Below are 18,064 nucleotides of genomic sequence, written 5' to 3'. Positions count from 1 at the left end.
TTGAGTGTTTATCAATCTATTTGTTGACTGTAACTTCTTAATGAATGCTTGATAACACAGTATGATATAGCTGGAATCTCATAAAGTTGCATATTTCACATGAATCTTAAATATGAAGTGGCATTTCCTGTTTCCCACGAAATATAATAACAGTAAACTGGGAAAAACATCTATAAAACATTAAGAACATGTGGGAATATATTGAGAAAAAATGCAGGCCTAGATTACTTTCTTAAAACATAGTGACTTTTTCTTTTGCTTTTTATTTCTCAGGTCTACAATAAAATTTGTTTGAAAAATACAGTGTTACCAATCATTCATTCACTGGAAACTTTGAAAGAGAAATTGAGAAATTGTACAGGTTGATAAATAGATTAATAAACACTTAGAAATTACCTTTTTTTTACAATTACATTACAGGGTGTTATAAACCATCAATTAAGTGTTCATGTACTGCTTATTATGCTAAAAATGAATATTCCTTATCCTTGACATTTTTTCTTGTGCAAAACTGAAAAATTTCCTCTTTGTGTGGTTTGTCAAAGTTTCTTTTTGTGTGTAGGATGGACTCATTGTTGCTCCTTGTGAGTGTGACAAAAAAAAAACATCCGTTACAGCTGCAGTTCACATCAGCTACAGAGGATGTTTTCTACCCTCCAACCACAGGGGGGCAACAGTGAGCCAACTGTGGCTTGATGCACAAGAAGAAAGCAGAAACATAGCACTTGAAATGTATGACCAGAAAGGGTTTTCAAAGCGCAGAACCAGGAATAATCTGGGAGCTATAATATTATTCGCTTTCCTGTTTGTTAGCATGCTAACAGTTTAATGCTAGCAATAACACCTTGCCGCGGCTGCAAACAGACCTTTCACCTGGAAGCTTCTGCTCGGCATGCAAACTGTCGCAGCACCTCCTGGAGATCAGACTGACAGAAACATCAACATGCTACATGACTGAACGTACTGGAGGAGAACCAGAATACTGACAGCAGTACCAACACTGTACCGCAGTTACTCCCGATAGTACAACACTGTGCACAGCAGTACTCACAGAGGTCACTGGTCCAACATACTGTATCTGTAAGATGACCACTCTCACATTGTACAAACAGAACACAGATATTCAAAGGCTTTCTGTGGCTGCTGCTTCACAGGCCACGCCCCCCAAACACATGACAGGGCGGGGCTTCAGCTTCAACCTCCTCCGGTTGGTCTCAACCTCAGCCGTGCTACCGTTGAAAAGAAACAGACATCTTAACTCAACTTTCATCTTTAAATGTGGACATCAAAACCATCCACATGTCAGTGGTACGCCATGCTAACATGTTAGCTCTGGGCTACTAATGGTGCATTCCATTTGAACTGAGAAGTCAGACGCCTGATTACAATTACATTTTGCAAGATCAGTGACCTTTGACCACCAAACTCTAATCAGTTCATCCATGAGTCCAAAAGGACAGTTGTACCAAATTTGAAAAAATTCCCTCTAGGAATTCATGAGGTCGTATTCACCAGAGTGGGATGGACGTTACCATCACAGTCATCTTTGACCACCAAAATCTAAGCAATTCATCATTGAGTCCGAGTGGACATTTGTACCAGATTTGAAGAAACTCCCTCAAGGCGTTCTTAAAATATCATGTTCACATGGATGGCACAGACATGAGGGCATAATGTCCTTGACCTTTGACCACCAAAATTTAATCAGGTCATTTATAAGTCCAAGTGGTCATTTGTGCCAAGTTTGAAAAAAAAACTGTCAAGGCATTCTTGAGATATCACGTTCACAAGACTTGGATGGGTCACAGCGACCTTTGAACTTTATTCAACAAAATCTATCTTGTGCGTGAGTCCAAGTGGACATTTGTACCAAATTTGAAAAAACACTCCATCAATACGTTCTGAAGACATATCAAGTTCACAGTTCCCAGTTGGAAAGTTCAACTTCGATTTTCGGACTCAGACATTTGGAGGAACCTCACCAACCCTGACCTCAAAATCCGATATGGCTGCTCAGTCCACGGACATATTGCTAAGGTGTTTTATACGCACAATACAGTGGAATGCGCTGTTGTCCTGCACAAAATTTTTTACAACTTCTTGTGCTGGAATGCACTCAAGTCTGGTGTTCCATCATTCCCGGCGCCGACATCCGACCTCCTACCCAAATGAAACGCACCATATCACTCAACCCAGTGTATGCTAAAATGTTAGCATGAAACACTACACCCATGCAGCGATACAGAAGACCAGTCCTGACTTTTTGGTCAAGGTTGATCTTCCATACCTGGATAGTTTCTTACATACCCATCAGTCAAAGTGCGACCAACCGACCAATAACTCAGTGTTTCCCTCTCAGATGTGTTGTGTTAATAACATTAATAGTCAGGTAATAATGTGGTTAATATTACAGAAACAACACCTGCGGGCTGTCCTGCTCAGTAAATATAACACAACACCCCCCACCCCAATCCCCAAAAAACCCCCCGGGCCAAAAAGGTCATCACAGAAACTGGCCTGGTTCACTGTTGTTTTGCAGCTCACTTACACTCACAAACACACAAAACCACACACTCACAAACATACACACACTCACACACATATAAGGTACTGGACCAGTGTGAGTCTGCTGTCTAAAGGCAACAAGTCCGCCCTGAGCAGCAGATGTACAGTCAGCTCACCGCGCAATCACGCTAACAAGTTAGCAGGCAGCTACCATCATTTATTTGTTTCTTTTGAGATTATGTTATTGTTAGCAAATACCAAATATATTGTATTGGCTGTTAGCCATCAAGCTAGTCCACAAATAAAAGCATCCATTACTACTACTGACCCTTCCTAAGCCCCACCCCTTTTTGCTCTGTCTTCCAGTAACAGTTTAGCAAACTTGGTACCTCATTCAACCTTCTCTTTTCCTGTGAATGGTCATATCTCAAGTTAGCTAATGTCCGCAAAATAAAAGCTAACTAGTTAGTACATTAGCTAGCTAGTTAGCAAGCGTTTTGCTAACATGAGGTACCACGAGGTACCAAGCTTGCCCAACTGTCATTGGAGCATCGAGTGAAAAGGGGTGGGACTTAGGAAGGGTCAACTGTTCTAACAGATCACTTTCTGCAGTAGCACCCCCAAATGGTCAAGTTTGTTGATGTTTTGAAACTCAACCGTTTACAAACAGCACATTAGCATTTTTTCCTTTTCCTAACTGACATGCTAACTCACAGCTAGCTGACAGCTTGTTAACAGCTAGCTACTTGAATGTATTTTCCTAGCTGCTAGGCTAACAAGGTTGCCAATTGCTTTAAGTACACATTAACGCCTTCAAGAAAATGGCAACAAAGCTAATACTCCACAAATAGATTGTTAGCATAGTTAGCAATCCCTTTTTACAATGCCAATGCATTTAATTTGCTACTGGGGCTAGAAGCTGGCCATTGGCCAACAGTTGTGGATATATTAATGATGCTAACATCCCCAAAGTAGCATAATTTGGTCACAATGTTTCTAATGCATTTTACTAACTGCTAGGCTAGTAAGGTAGCCCAAAGCTACATAAGCTAAGTATACATTAATTTCTTTCAAACTGTACTAACCAACAAATACTAAATCTGGGTAATTAGCATTCTCTTTGAATATTGCCAATTCACTCCCGTAGCTGTCAGCTAATTTACGTTAGCTCAAAGTTACCAGCGCGGTGAGCTGACCACATGATCTGCTGCGCCCCCTAACCCCCCCACCCCACCCCAAAAATAAAAAACAAAAACATTAAATGACTTTTATATCTTTTCACACAGAAACATAATAATAATCACTGTATAATAACCACTGTATGAATCCACAGGTTCGACCAGAGCCACACACACAAAGTCAGCCATGCTAGCTGTGACATCACCGGGGTAACCGTGGCAACAACATGGCTGACAGCAAAGTGGTCAAACTGTGTGTGAATGGCTTGGGACTGCTGGGAAATAAGTAAAAAGGAAAGGAAAGGAAAGAAAAGGAAACACTTAAAATTAAAAGCAAGAAGCCACTCCCCAGCGCAAAATGGCCTAGCAGAGAGCATGATGGGAACCGTAGTTTACATGTGGGCAGTTGTTTGGACAGCCCCCATTCCTGCAACAGCAGAATCATTATCTTCATCATCATCATCATCATCACCATCATCATCATCATCATCATCATCGTCATCATCATCATCATCGTCACCGCCGCTGCAGTCTTTTGATGTTTGGTTTTAATGTTTCCAAGGCAACCGTCTCCGTCAGACAGTGTGGTGAGGGGATGGGAGATGTGGTCGTCACGGGAACAGAGGTCAGAGGTGGCTGATGTTGATGATGACATGGTTGTGTTAAAGGGGCGTGGCCAGCTGGAAGATGTGGTGTGATTGGTTGGTTGGTTGGTTGTCGGTCAGGTGAGCAGAAAACTGGAGAGAGAGAAGAAAAAAACTAAAGTTTAGCAAATGTGTGTGTGTGTGTGTGTGTGTGTGTGTGTGTGTGTGTGTGTGTGTGTGTGTGTGTGTGTGTGCGTGTGTGTTTACTGAAGACGTACCTGTCATTAGAGAAGTTGACAGGTGGACTTTTTGCGAGCTTTCCCTGGAACTGGACTCTTCCTGTTAATCTGTCGCACAAGGTCATAGAAGATCTGCACACAAACAAACACACACATGTATACATCAGTATTTTGGACTAAATATCTAAAGTTTAAGTTGCCGATTGGGAAAAAAACAAACAAAAACAAAATTCCATATTTTTTCTTGTCGAGCCAAAATAGTTACAGGCAGATTGGAACTGTGTCAGTTTTATATCTTTATATCAGGTTATTGTTCAATATTTTTCTACACTCTTTTTTACCATACTTGTGCATACCTGGAAATTACCCGTAAATAACCCTTTATACACACTGTACCTTTAACTTTATCAGAAACTGACTATGCCTGATCTTGCATACTGCAAAATACATCAGTTAAAGAGTTTTTTTATTGCATACTACTATGAAAAGCAGAATTTGCTACATCCTGCAAACTGCGTGCACCAGCAGCCAAAGTGTGTGTGTGTGTGTGTGTGTGTGTGTGTGTGTGTGTTGTCACCTCGTTGACGTTGATCTTGCTCTTGGCCGAGGTCTCCAGGAAGGCGCAGGAGTTCCACTGGCGGGCGAGGCCGACGCCCGACTCTTTGGCCACCACACGCTCCACCTCCAGGTCGCACTTGTTCCCGACCAGGATCATGGGAACCTGCGACGTCACACCGAGCGAGAAAATAAAAATAACGCGACCGTCACAAACGAGGACGTTTCCATAGTTTCCATTTCCAGTACTATTATTGTTTACTGCAGCTTTACACTGAAGTAGATACATAACTTCTTATTAAGATAATCTAAAGCTGCTGTTTTCATATTTGCTTGTTTTCACTTTTGATTTACATCTTTAAATGCAATTTCTTTAGTGTTTTGACCATTTATTGGCTTGTTTTTATGGTCAAGCCAATAAATGTTTTTATTTTATTTTTTATTTCACCTGAATTGCCTTGTGTTTGAATGGTTTTGTATTAATAAACTCGCCCTGCCTTCATTATAAATGCAGCCCCGAATGTTCGCCAGCAGGTGTCACCATTTGCACCGTGTCAAACTCCTTGAATCAGTGGTGCCCAACCCTGGTCCTCAGGGTCCACTGTCCTGCATGTTTTAGATGTTTCTCTGCTCCAACACACCTGATTCAAATGATCAGGTTGTTGTCAGGCTTCTGCAGAGGCTTGATGACGAGCTGATCATGTGAATCAGGTGTGTTGGAGCAGAGAAACATCTAAAACATGCAGGACAGTGGACCCTGAGGACCAGAGTTGGGCACCACTGCCTTGAATCGATGGTTTGGAAACCTTAAATCTCCCTCATCACTAATTAAAACTCTACTGCAGAAACAATCAATTAATTAATCAAACAGACAACTGATCAGCAACAATTTATCCACAGATTATTTAAGTCATTTATCAAACAGAAGTGCCAAACATTCTCTGCTATCAGATGTGGGGATTTGATGCTTTTCTGTGTGTTATACAATTAAAAATTAAATATCTTTGGATTTTGGATGATTGGTTGAATAAAAAAAGTGATTTATGGATGTTACCTTCAACTCTAGGAAATTCTGATACCTAATTTTTAATATTCTTTAGATTGATTAATCAACTGCAGTGCAGCATCTTAAAATGTGAAGTGAATTATCTGGGTGTCACTTTACTTGACTCATCGCTCCAACTTGTCTCATCCTGCAGCCTCTCTGACTTAATACAACTTTAATCCAGCAGAGGGCGGCAAAAAGCTTCAACTACAACAAGCTGTCAAAGATGTGAACTCATTTATCAGTTCATCAGGTACACAGAGCTCAAACTAATGCATGATTTTGACATTTTACCTCACGATTGTAACTTTTTATATCAAGAGTTAAACTTTTTATTTTATAATTATGACATTTTAGCATAATTTTAAGTTCTTATGTCATTATTTTCACATTTTATCTCACAATTTTGACATTTTTTGAGCATTTTATCTGATAATCCGGACTGAAAACTAACAGTCTCAATCAACAGTCCTGCAATAAATCCTCCTGAGTTTTAGAAGCTCGTGGAAGAGACACTAAACAGAAAGTGAGTGTAACTCTGTACTGACAGGTGTTTCTGATGAATGTGAGTGTGTGTGTGTGTGTGTGTGTGTGTGTGTGTGTGTGTGTGTGTGTGTGTGTGTGTGTGTGTGTGTGTCGTACGTCCTCGGTGTCCTTCACTCTGAGGATCTGCTCTCTGAGGTCCTGGAGGTCGTTGAAGGTCGACTGAGCCGTGATGGAGTAAACCAGAGCGAAGCCCTGACCGTTCTTCATGTACAGGTCTCTCATCGCCGTAAACTGCTCCTGCACACACAGACAGACAGGCAGACAGACAGACAGGTGGTCAGGGAGACAGACAAATACACTATATGGCCCACAGTATGTGGACACCCCAGAATACTTGTGGTTGTGCTTTTGGTCTTGAGAAAACTTGAACAGAAACAAAGACACAAACAAGGATGGGGAGGGTAAGACAGACAGACAGACAGACAGACAGACAGACAGACAGAGCTTACTGTTCCTGCTGTGTCCAGGATCTCCAACATACACTGCTGTCCATCGACCTCGACTTGCTGCAGAGAGAGAGACAGAGAGAGAGAGAGAGAGACAGAGAGAGAGACATCAGTAACAAACTGAATCAAGATTTCACAATAAATGTCAGCAGAAAAAACTAAAAACTGCTTCATCATAAAGACTTTTATATTTCCATTTTTCATCTTCTCAGAACTCTGTTGGAGAAACAAACACAAAGAAAAAGATTTTTTTTAAAATATGGATAAAAAGTTAATCCCGATTTTAAAAACAAACTCTTTAGCACAGAATTCTAACATTTTAATCTCATAATTTTAACTTTTAATTTTATAACCTTGGCATTGGCAATTTTTTTTTCTCATTATTCTGACATTTCAGCTCATAGCATTAACTTTTAGTCTCATAATTTCAAATTATATCATAATTTAAACTTTTTATCTCATAATTTTCATCACAGAATTCTTAAATATAATAATTATACATTTCATCTGATAAACTTGCCTTTTTATAACTTTTTTTGTAGCATTTTTCCATTTTGTCAGATTTTATTTCAGAATTTTAACTTTTTATCTCATATCATCAACTCATAATTTTATTTTTTTATCATAACTTTAATTTTTCCTCTCATAATGTTGCCATTTTATCATCATTTAAACATTTTTGCCATCTTCTCATAATTTGAACTCCCATTATTTTTACATTTTATCTCATAATTTCAACTTTTTCTCATAAGTTTTACATTTTTTTCTCTCACAGTACTATGAGCATTTTTCATGACCAAATTATTTTGTTGGCTGAAATAATCTTCCATATTATTTTTCTTCTATATTTACTTGTTTTCTTCTCCTCTTCATTCTTCTTCTAATCATTTTTCTTCCTGTCTGTTTTCTCCTTTTCCTTTATCTTCTTCTTTCATTCTCTTCCTCTGTTATGTCGTAGGAATGTTAGCAGCTAACTTTAGCCTGCAGATGACCCTCAGTCTGTCCCATCACCCCCCTGGGAACCGGCGACAAACTGTCTGTCTCTCATCGCTCATACAGACCGACACGTCGCGGCGAGGAGAGACAGACGGGACGCAGCTGTCTTACCTTCCTGTAGGAATCCTCTATCGTCGGGTCGTACTTCTCCACAAAGATTCCCTGAACAAACTGGACAGTCTGGGGACAGACGGAGACAGGCAGAGACACAGAGAGACAGGCAGAGACACAGAGAGAGAGAGACGGGCAGAGAGATAAAGAGAAGTAGGCCAGTGGTGTTAATGGAGCTCTGTTCTGTTCTCTATTGGAAGTCATTAGAATGGAATTAATGTGACACACTGACACGTCTCCATTATATCATCTGGAGTAAAGCACTTCATTGTAGTGAGACTTACACCAGTGTGTGTGTGTGTGTGTGTGTGTGTGTGTGTGTGTGTGTGTGTGTGTGTGTGTGTGTGTGTGTGTGTGTGTGTTGAATGGAAGGACTGAACAGGAAAACACAGTGACATCAGTCCTGCGTCCATTTTCCGGAGGAATTTTGAGTGAAATTAAAAATAAACCGTCGGATTAGAGGCATTTTCATCTGCATCGTGTTGCAGAGTTCTGCTCCTCGTCCTCACACAGCTTCAAAGCTTCCTAAACAATTTCTACATCAAAACAGAGACAGACTCGTCCCCCCCAACACTGGATCACTCTCTCTTTACGACAGGACTTTCTGTTATTTGATGAAATGCATCAAACTGTGGCAAATGCTGACGCAAACTCTGAAATTGCACAAAGCAGCGGTGCATTTGTTTTATGAAAAGGCTGTTTTAGTGAGAAGAAACACTGAAAGGAAACTGAAGAGAAACGCCTCCATTTTTTAAAATTTCCATCCAGCTTTTCTTTCCCTAAAGTATCAGCATTATTCTCTTTTTTAAATGTCAACAAGTCTCATAAAAAGACCCGAACCAACAACATGTTAGTCCTTTGCTCAATACTGTTCAACTTTTTTCCCCACTGAAGGTGTAAATCTTGAAAAACGCCTCACAAACTGCCAACTCATCCTGCACAGCTAGTTGTGCAGTGTTTATAAAGCATTTGCATTTTGAGGAAATGTGTGTAATGTTTCACTTTAATGAGATGATGCAGCTATAAAAAATCATGGGGTTTTGTGTTTAAATATCTCACTCTGGAGGAGCACTGGGGTGTGCTGTCAGCAGGTCCATCCAATATGATTTTATGCATATTTTCAGCGTGTGCATGAAAAAATCAGAGAGTAAACGTATCACAAAATTGCTTTAACATTTGGCTGAGGTAGAAAAAAGTTGGTGCATCACTAAAATGAATGGAAAAATAAGTCATGTGACATTAACGTCCACTGAAGATAACAAGTTGGTTTTAGATTATTGGAGGATTAACTGGAGCTCTTTTAATCATGTCAGCTCCTCTTCTTCTTCTAACCTGCTGCTTATCTACATGAACAAGCAAAAATCTGCTGCAGAATTTATGAAAATTTGGTTAAAATTTGCACCACATTTCAATGGAAACCCTCCATCACTGAAGACTGGACTAAAGACGTGGAATTTTTTCAACTCTCAGATGCATCACGATGCAGACGTGGGAGATTCTGTAGTGTTTCGATTCAGTGACAGAACATAATCAGGAAGAAATAAACACTGTTGACTCTCTGGCCTCAGCTGGACAATGAAGTTGCTAAGTTACGTCATTATGTTGCAGCATCTCTCTTTTGAAATGAACTGTGGGCGAACGTTAGGCAACTGGGACTTCAGAGAAACAGTGGAGCTGCTCTGTGAGTACCTCATTTTTGTAGATTACTGCACACATTCAATGCACTGCAGGAGGATTTATGTTTTGTTTCTGTACCGAACTAGCTCACATCAATACTGGTGTTGAAAAGATGCAGGTTTTTATGTTTTTAGACTGTTTGCAGTCTGATTTTTAAAAGCACTTTTTAAATAAAAAGGTAGTTCAGACTTATCTGACTCAAGTAACTGACAGGTGAATCATAACAGAATCGAATCATGAGGCTTTTAAAGATTCACGCCTCTACTGAGGACCTGGAACAAACTGATATGAAACATTCGATACTGTTGGACAGAGAGGGTTGAGATTATTTTAACAACCTTACAGGATCAGTGTGGAGGATTTAGTGGCATCTAGCAGTAACACATACTTCGTGTCACCCTCCTCTTCCAAGCGTGTAAGACAAGAGTCTGCAACCTTCATGACCAAAGAGCCATTTTTGGCTAAAAAAAAAAGAAAAAGAAAAAATCTGTCTGGAGCCACAACGATTAAATTCTCTCTTTTCCCTGAAGACTTTTCTGTTCTTTTTTATGCAGCATCCACAGCTTGAAACTTTGACCTTTGCAATAAACTTTAAAAAGTTTTGCTGGTCTATAATCTTCAGTTGAGATGATTAGCAAGACCTCCACAACATCTGGCAGCAGTGGTGGGATTGCAGTAGGTGCTTCACCATCTGTTGCCCAGTGCTCTTCTAGTTGGGGACTATTTTCAGCGGCGGATTAATCCACAATTGCTGCTATAGTGAGTATCTGTAGCAGCAGGACAGTATGTGTGGTAGGGCTCAACAATTTTGAAAAAATATCTAATTGCAATTTCAATAACTTTAACTTTTCAGCCCTGCTGTGTGGGATTGAGTCAAAATAAACTACAATGTGTGTTCATGGTGATGAAGGAACATGTCAGCCAGCGCAACAGTGTGGTTCGCTGATGTGTTCTTATTAGTTTCTGGACAAGAAAGGAGCTGTGTGACACAGAGGAGGAAGATAACTCAGGCTGTGACACACACAGATGTAGAAACATTGAGTTTGTAACTTACCAGAGCTGACTTGCCGACGCCTCCTGATCCTAAAACAACCAGTTTGTATTCACGCATCCTGACTGTCTGTCTGCTGGAAGAGAGAGACACACACACACAGAGAGAGACAGACACACACAGGGACAGACAGAGAGGGGTAATGTCAGTAACTTCACTCTTGGGCATCCTCTCCCAGCAGCCAATCACAGAGCAACATTGTTATAAGCTCCGCCCACTGTTGCAACACACCTGGAGTACTACTACTATTAATTACACACACACTGTACACAAATGAACATTTCCTCTCTCTCACTGGGAGGTAATAATTACCCAGCATGCATCTGGGTGTGTTCATGAAAACAGAGCGGTCACGTGATTGCACAGCTGGCAGTGATGTCACGACTGTGGAATCCTTCCTGGTTACTGTTGCTATGCACCCTCGTGTGTGTGTGTGTATATATAAGTGTGTATATATGAGTGTGTGTGTGTGTGTGTGTGTGTGTGTGTGTGCATACCAGTCATGCCTCGCCGTGTCGTTGCAGCAACAAGAAGCAACATGACACACACACACACTCATCTTTGCTAATAAGGGTCTGCCAAGGTTACCATGGTGACGAGATAAGTGTGCGAGCGCGTGTTTGTGTGTGCTTAAGCAGGTGGTGTGAGGACCAGACATTAAGATCTCCCTCTAACTGCCATCTCTCTCCAGTGTGATATTTTACCCAGAATCCTCAGTTTCTGCAGATAAACACCAAGAGTGCGTGAGCCATGTGATGTGTTTTTTTTCTTCGTTAAAAATGACATTTCACAACAGTTAGTTTCCAACCAAGTCATTTGATTGGACGAGAGACATTCCACAAGTGCTGATATGTGACTTTTAACTACATGGATCACTCCACTTTACAGTGTTATAATAAGAGTTACGTTGACGTTACAATGGTTAACAGAAAGAGAGGAGGTGTCTTGTACATGAGTCAGGGCTCATTACTGTGGGATCACTGTCACACACTTTGTAATCTGACAGCGAACATGTAGTTGGATACAAGAACAGCAGTTTAAACAGCCTTTGACCTGTTAAAGTTGTGGTGGACAACATTTTTTGGCATAAATGAGCAATAATTTCATAATAACCTTTCAGCATATTATAAATCAAAACTTCTGCCGCTCCTCTTAGCTCTGTTTTCATGCTTTATGAAATCTGGTCCATGACAGTAGACTTAAAGCAATCACAGGTCACCTAGTTCCTATTGGCTGTTGTACTAGTGCACGTTCCTTTTTCGTGAGTCCCTGAATCAATGGCAGAAACTCCTGCAGGAAAAGTCGCTATAAAACAGAATTATCAGAAAGAGAATCTTAAAAAGAGGCAAATGAGCAACTTGATCAGCCCAGGAGTTTGTCAGCTCACTCGGTTACTTTTGACTTCACCTTCAATTGTGTTCGTTCACGTCTATCGTGGGACTTTTGCCGAGGGCCGAAAGGAAGAAACATCACAGTCACTCTGATGACGACTCCTGTATTGGCAGGAGCGGAGCTCAGAGCGTATGTTTTAAACTTCTGATTTTTTTTACTCCTGCTTCTCAACCCTCTGCAGCAGCAAACCACGAAGAAATCACGGACCAGCCAGATGAGAGTGCAGCATTTGTCTTTAAAACTTTTGGGATTAAAAAGTGGATTTATCTTAATGTTTGCTTGTAAGCCTGTGTGCAGCAGCGACCACAGAGGAGGTGACCGCGCTGTTTACAGTAAGATAATTAGTCTCTCTGTCCATGTTGACTGCTAGAGAAATTAATTTGAAAGCCACGTCGTGAGAGTAAAATGAGGAGGGATGTAAAGGAAAGAATCAACTTCTGGTGAGTACTGTCACTACTGACACAAAAACACACACGGGGCTTTTTGACTGGCACTTTTGGCCGCACCGAGTCAAACCGTGCCCGCTGAGTCAAACCATGCGCTGAACTGCATTTCCATAACCGCATTTACTGCACAGAGCCACACATGAGATGGAGCTCAGGAGCTCACAGACTACTCTAGAGCCGTAAAAAGGAAGCCCGACTTGCCTCCAAGCAGGCTGCCGTCACGTCTCACTAAGTGCAGCCAAACTGTGTTGTCTTTCCTCCCCCTTGAACAAGCGAGTGTTGAGATACTGAGCTCATGTGTGCAAGAGAGCACAGAGAAAGGCGTCTTTAAAAGTCTCTTTATCTTCAGCTCTCAATACTTCTGTAGCTTCTAACTGAATCTCCAAGTTTTGAAATATAGTTTCTCTCCTCTGTCGCTGTTTGTACTCTCAGGTATCTGCTTTTTTACACACAGTTGATGTCTGTCGGTCCGTGCTCGCTCATGATTGCCTCTGCAAACTGTTGTCTGCGCGCATGAAGATGCTGCTCGTCTGATAGGAGGGGCTCAGGATGGAGGAAACAAACCTGACTCAACAACCAACTAGGCCTTCTACCAACTGCACCTTTAATGTCATTAAATTAAAAAGATCATTGTGTTATATAATAATTCACCCCTGTGCTGTTGTCATGAACAGGGAAATGAATTGTAGAGACAAAATCTGTTTGTAAACAAACTTATTTCTGCTATAAAATTAGACATTTTAATAGGGGGGCAATGGAGATCTAGTCTCTTTTGGAGCCAGCCTCAAGCAGACATTTCAGGAAGTGCAGTTTGGCACTTCTGCATCAGCTTTACCTTTCAGCACCGGAGGTATTGCAGCTTGCTTTCAACCTACAACTTAACAAATGATCAGAATAATTTGACAAATTGCATTGCATTTTTAGCTGGTTGAAAAGAAGGCATAAAGGGGTCTTAGACGTTCAGACTGAATATCAACCAGTTTTCAACTAGAAATCAAGGTTAAATCTTGGCTTGTGCTCACTGGGTTGTCTTTTCCTAGTTTTAAAGGCTGCATTATAGTAAACTGATGTATTTTCTCAAAGCTACTACAAGGTTCTTTCATATTTTGTTGATTTTGGAGGCCCAAAAACAGTATTTTTTTGTGCAATAACTACAAATGTAACTTAAAAAATACAATTATCTAAACAAAAACCTCCTCTTGCTTCTTTTTAACTGGCTAAAGTACCAGTCATACCTGGAAAAAGTGTAAACACAGGCTCTTTTCATCAGATTTCAATGTGTCCCAGTGGCAGACATTGAGAACAACTATGTAGAAACAGCCAGCCTTCTTGAGGATGGTCTCATTTTCTTTTGTAGGTCATATAGAGGCATCAGTATTAAATTAAACTGTTTCATGGTCAGTTTAAAACTCCTTGTAGCAGTTTTAACAGTAGCTTTTCCATGTTGCCAAGCTACAACACAAAAAGAAAAACGGATGAAAGAAATCAAATCAGATTATTATTTATTATATAATTATCATGACTTACATCTGTGTTCACAGCTGAGATGATAATCTCTATTTGACTGCAAGGAGGCTTTTACATGTGGAGTTTGAGCTTTCCAGTTGTAAGTGAACACATCACCAGAGCTAGAGGTGGATTTCATTGCCTGGAGGCCTGAACGCGCCCGCCTCGGTTTGATGCAACAAGTCCGGACTAGTTCAGGGAATCGCAGGAAGTCACAAACTGAAGCAGCAGGCGAGGCCGACGAACGCAAAGCCAATCTGCTGGATCGATGAGCAAAAAGTCTGAAAATGTTTCTGTTTGATCTGCATGCCTGAACCTCAATCTCTAACCTTTATTATGACTCCTCCTGAACCTCAGTCTCTACCTGCACGACCTTAGATATGGATTTTTTTTTCCCATATTGCACTCCACATGTAACACACACAGTTAAAGTAAAAAATATAAGTAAAATAATGACTTTTTAAAGCTGCTTTAGTTGTTTTTTTGGCTGCCTGGGGTCAATATTCACTCTATTTTAGCTCCATTTTTGGTCTCCACCGCCAAATCCTGGGGGGAATAACTGGCTTTTAAGGTTCTAAATATTCACCAGCTCGTGTCTAACTTAGTTTGTCTCCTGTTTGGTGCTGAGCAAGTCGTGTACAGTTGGTTCATCACAGATGGTTTGATGAAAAACAGGGAACCAGAAAGGGAACGTGCCAAGCCAAAGAGCTAAAAGAAGCTAAAAGGCTCTGTAGAGTCAGGTGATTCAATCTTTGACACTTCAACTGTCTTCAGATATCTGATACATCCACTTCTCACCTTGAGTTCTCTCACTCGCTTTACATTAATGGATATAATTCATTTAACGGATATCTGACTGGCATCACCGATCCACGTAACACCCTAGATTCCACAGTTTGGTGATTTTTTATGAATTATAAATATGTAATAATGCAATTTTAAGCTCGTGGCCAAAATGCTGTAGCACAAATTAATTCATTAGTAATTAAACTATTTGACAAAGACATCCTGTAGTCCTCGTGCTTTTTTGGTCCTTATAGTTGTGTTGGAGCATGAACCTGCAGTAACACAACATGAGACTGAGTGAGCTGGTAACATTTGGAAACTCAACATGTCCTCAGGTTAGAGATATTTTTAACAAAGACTAGCAAGACAGCATCTTGTAATGTGTTAGTGCAGTCATTCCCAAAGACTGGGTCGCGACCCACAGCTGGGTCACAGGAGATTTTATTTGGGTCACCAAATAAAGATAAAAGACTATGGAAGAAATTCTGAAAAAACTAAGATTTACAGCAGCAGTAAAGCATAGTGTGTATAGTTTTAATATAGTTTAACAAGAGCCTGTCAATTTGGCTTAAATGCACTTATTTTGTCTCATTTATGATGCAGGATAAAATGTCCTATACTATAAAAACAATGTAATTATGATATAATTACCTGCAACCTAGACACAATTTTATACAACTCCATGATTTACTCTGTTTCAACCTGTCAAATAATCAAGTCTGAAGTAAATAAAACTGATTCCTCCGGTGCCTCTGACTGTCTGAACAGCAGGAGGTGAACAATGACAGCCAAAATAACAGCTGTATACAGCTGCAACTAATGAAAATTTCATTATAAAGATGTTCTGACACTATTGTTTCCTTCCTGATACCAACACCAAGACCTGAACTTTGCATATCAGCTGATACAGACCACTGATCTGATACCAGTGTGTTAAAATGATATATATTATTACTATTATTTATATGACTGCTCTCATTGTTGCATGGCCTGGCTCAGGTTTATAAATAAAAAATTTAAATAAAATTGCCATTACAAGGCTAATAAATTATGTGATCTCTCAAATAGAGACCGGACGTCAGGAGCTCTGTCCCAGTGTTCCTGTTATTTTGTCCACACCTGCCACAAATTACAGAGCCAACATCTCATCCACGTGATTTCTGAGCTGATGCCGATTTGATATTTGACAGATATCATAATATATTTGATGAGGTAACTCAATGTTAATTATATTTTACATTGATTTATCAATCTGAGACGCCACAAGATGATTAACAGGACAGAAACTCTGAAAACATTACATTTTTTTTTTCAGACTTTCCTCTGATCTTTGCTTTTTTCCTTGTTCATGACCAGAAAAAATCAGGCCTCTGTCTTTTTTAAGGCTTCTATTAGGGATTATTTATCATTTATTTATTCGCAGATCGAGAAAATTGTGAAAAATACCCTGCATGATTTCATGGTCAGGGGTGACGTCTTCAGAATCCTTGTTTGATTCAATGTCAATTCAATATCTGAATATCTTTGGGTTTTGAACAAAACAAGACATTTGTGTACATCATCTTGAGCTTTACAAAAAAGTGATCAACATTTTTCACCATTGTCTGACATTTTTAGACCAAACAACTAATCGATTAATTGCAAAAAATAATCAACAGCTTAACTGATAATGAAAATAATCATTGATTGCAGCCCCAGCTCAGTTTATAGTCACATTAAGTTAATATCAATTTGGGGGAATTTTTGCTTCAAATACATGTTGATCAGAAATCAGCATAGTTGCCAAACAATTTTCTCCTAATCGAGAACTTGATTAATCCTTTCAATTCTTGCAGCAATAGGCTGAGCTTCACTTAAAGGTGCCACACGAGGAAAAAGGGGGTTGGGAAACACCCTTTCAGGTAACTACTGGAGCATTTAGAGGATATTTACACAAAGAAATTCGTAACGGTGAAAATCAAGCAGGTATTCAGGGTTCACATCATTCTTCTAGACTTTAAACAATCAAATAATGCCAGAAATTTGTGCCAAAGAGGAAGATTTATCACCTGGCTCAGGCAGACCCAGACAGACTCTGTATTTTATGTCTACAAAGTGTGCAGTTCTGCTTTTTCCAATAGGCACCAAATGCATCATGATGTTAATCTACTAAAGTAAAGTTGGTGGAGGAGAAAGATGGACACACAAACACACACAGATCCCTGAGTCAACTAGAACTAGGTGGGGCCTGTCAATACTCAGTGTGTGTGTGTGTGTGTGTGTGTGTGTGTGTGTGTGTGTGTGTGTGTTGTTGCTGACAGTACAACAGCAGAGGAATAAAACCAAGCCTTGTCTATACACTACAGTCAGACAGACAGGTAGACAGCCAGACAGAGAGGCAGACAGGTTCCTCCGAACTCCTCAACTCCTCAGCTTCAAATAAGTTACTTCCTCTCTTATTTCTCCAGCAGAGCAGCGGGAGTTCCGCAGTTCTCTGGCCGTCTCAGAACGCTCCTTACCCGGCCAGCTCTGGCAGAAGGCCCCGCTGCCTGCCCGGAGGACTGGAGACAATCTGCAAGCTGGAACACACAGACGTTTGCGGACGTGAGACGGACAAACAGCCGCCATGATGCTCCCAAGCTGTCTGTCTGTTTCTAATATCAACAGTATTATTATTAACATAACGGAGCTGCTGTCTGTCTGCCGCTCCGTCCGTCTGTCTGTCTGTCCGCCGGTCGCTTCCGCAAACCCAGCCCAGCTCGGCACGGCACCGGCCTGGCTGTCTCCCTCCATGTCTGTCCCCCCGTGTGTCTGTCTGTCTGTCACCGTCTGTCCCGGTCCGTCCCGGGTGAAGCTACATCTACATGATGGAAGGAAGAAAGGAAAGAAAAGAGGGGAAAAAAGGAAAAGAGAGAAAAGAGAGAAAGGAAGCGGTACTCACAGTCATCCACCCGTCCGCTCCGCTGCTCTCTCTCTCTCCCTCTCTCCCACTCTCTGTGTATGTCGCTCTATCAGAGCCGCT

At 40.6% G+C, this 18,064-nt stretch overlaps 1 protein-coding gene across 2 annotated transcripts; it reads right to left on the bottom strand.

The window, feature by feature from the left end:
- Nucleotides 1-2,656: 2,656 nt before the first annotated feature.
- LOC146307038 (ras-related protein Rap-1b) lies at nt 2,657-18,064 on the bottom strand. Of its 2 annotated transcripts, none has more exons than XM_084711314.1 (8): nt 17,984-18,064; nt 10,937-11,009; nt 8,206-8,274; nt 7,102-7,158; nt 6,749-6,889; nt 5,084-5,227; nt 4,546-4,638; nt 2,657-4,420 (listed from the first exon to the last, which is right to left on the bottom strand). In XM_084711314.1, exons 2-7 carry the CDS (start codon nt 10,991-10,993, stop codon nt 4,552-4,554), a joined length of 555 nt encoding a protein of 184 aa, XP_084567440.1. In that variant the 5' UTR covers nt 10,994-11,009; nt 17,984-18,064; the 3' UTR covers nt 2,657-4,420; nt 4,546-4,551. The 2 variants fall into 2 exon arrangements, with proteins under 2 accessions (XP_084567440.1, XP_084567441.1); XM_084711315.1 differs by having other exon boundaries at nt 10,937-11,006; nt 17,984-18,054.

This window comes from Lutjanus erythropterus, chromosome 22 (assembly GCF_056507025.1).
Source record: "Lutjanus erythropterus isolate fLutEry1 chromosome 22, fLutEry1.hap2, whole genome shotgun sequence".
In the NCBI taxonomy this organism is placed as follows: domain Eukaryota; kingdom Metazoa; phylum Chordata; class Actinopteri; order Lutjaniformes; family Lutjanidae; genus Lutjanus; species Lutjanus erythropterus.
Note: the sequence above shows the minus strand (reverse complement) of the source record. Positions and strands in the feature narration are given on the sequence as shown.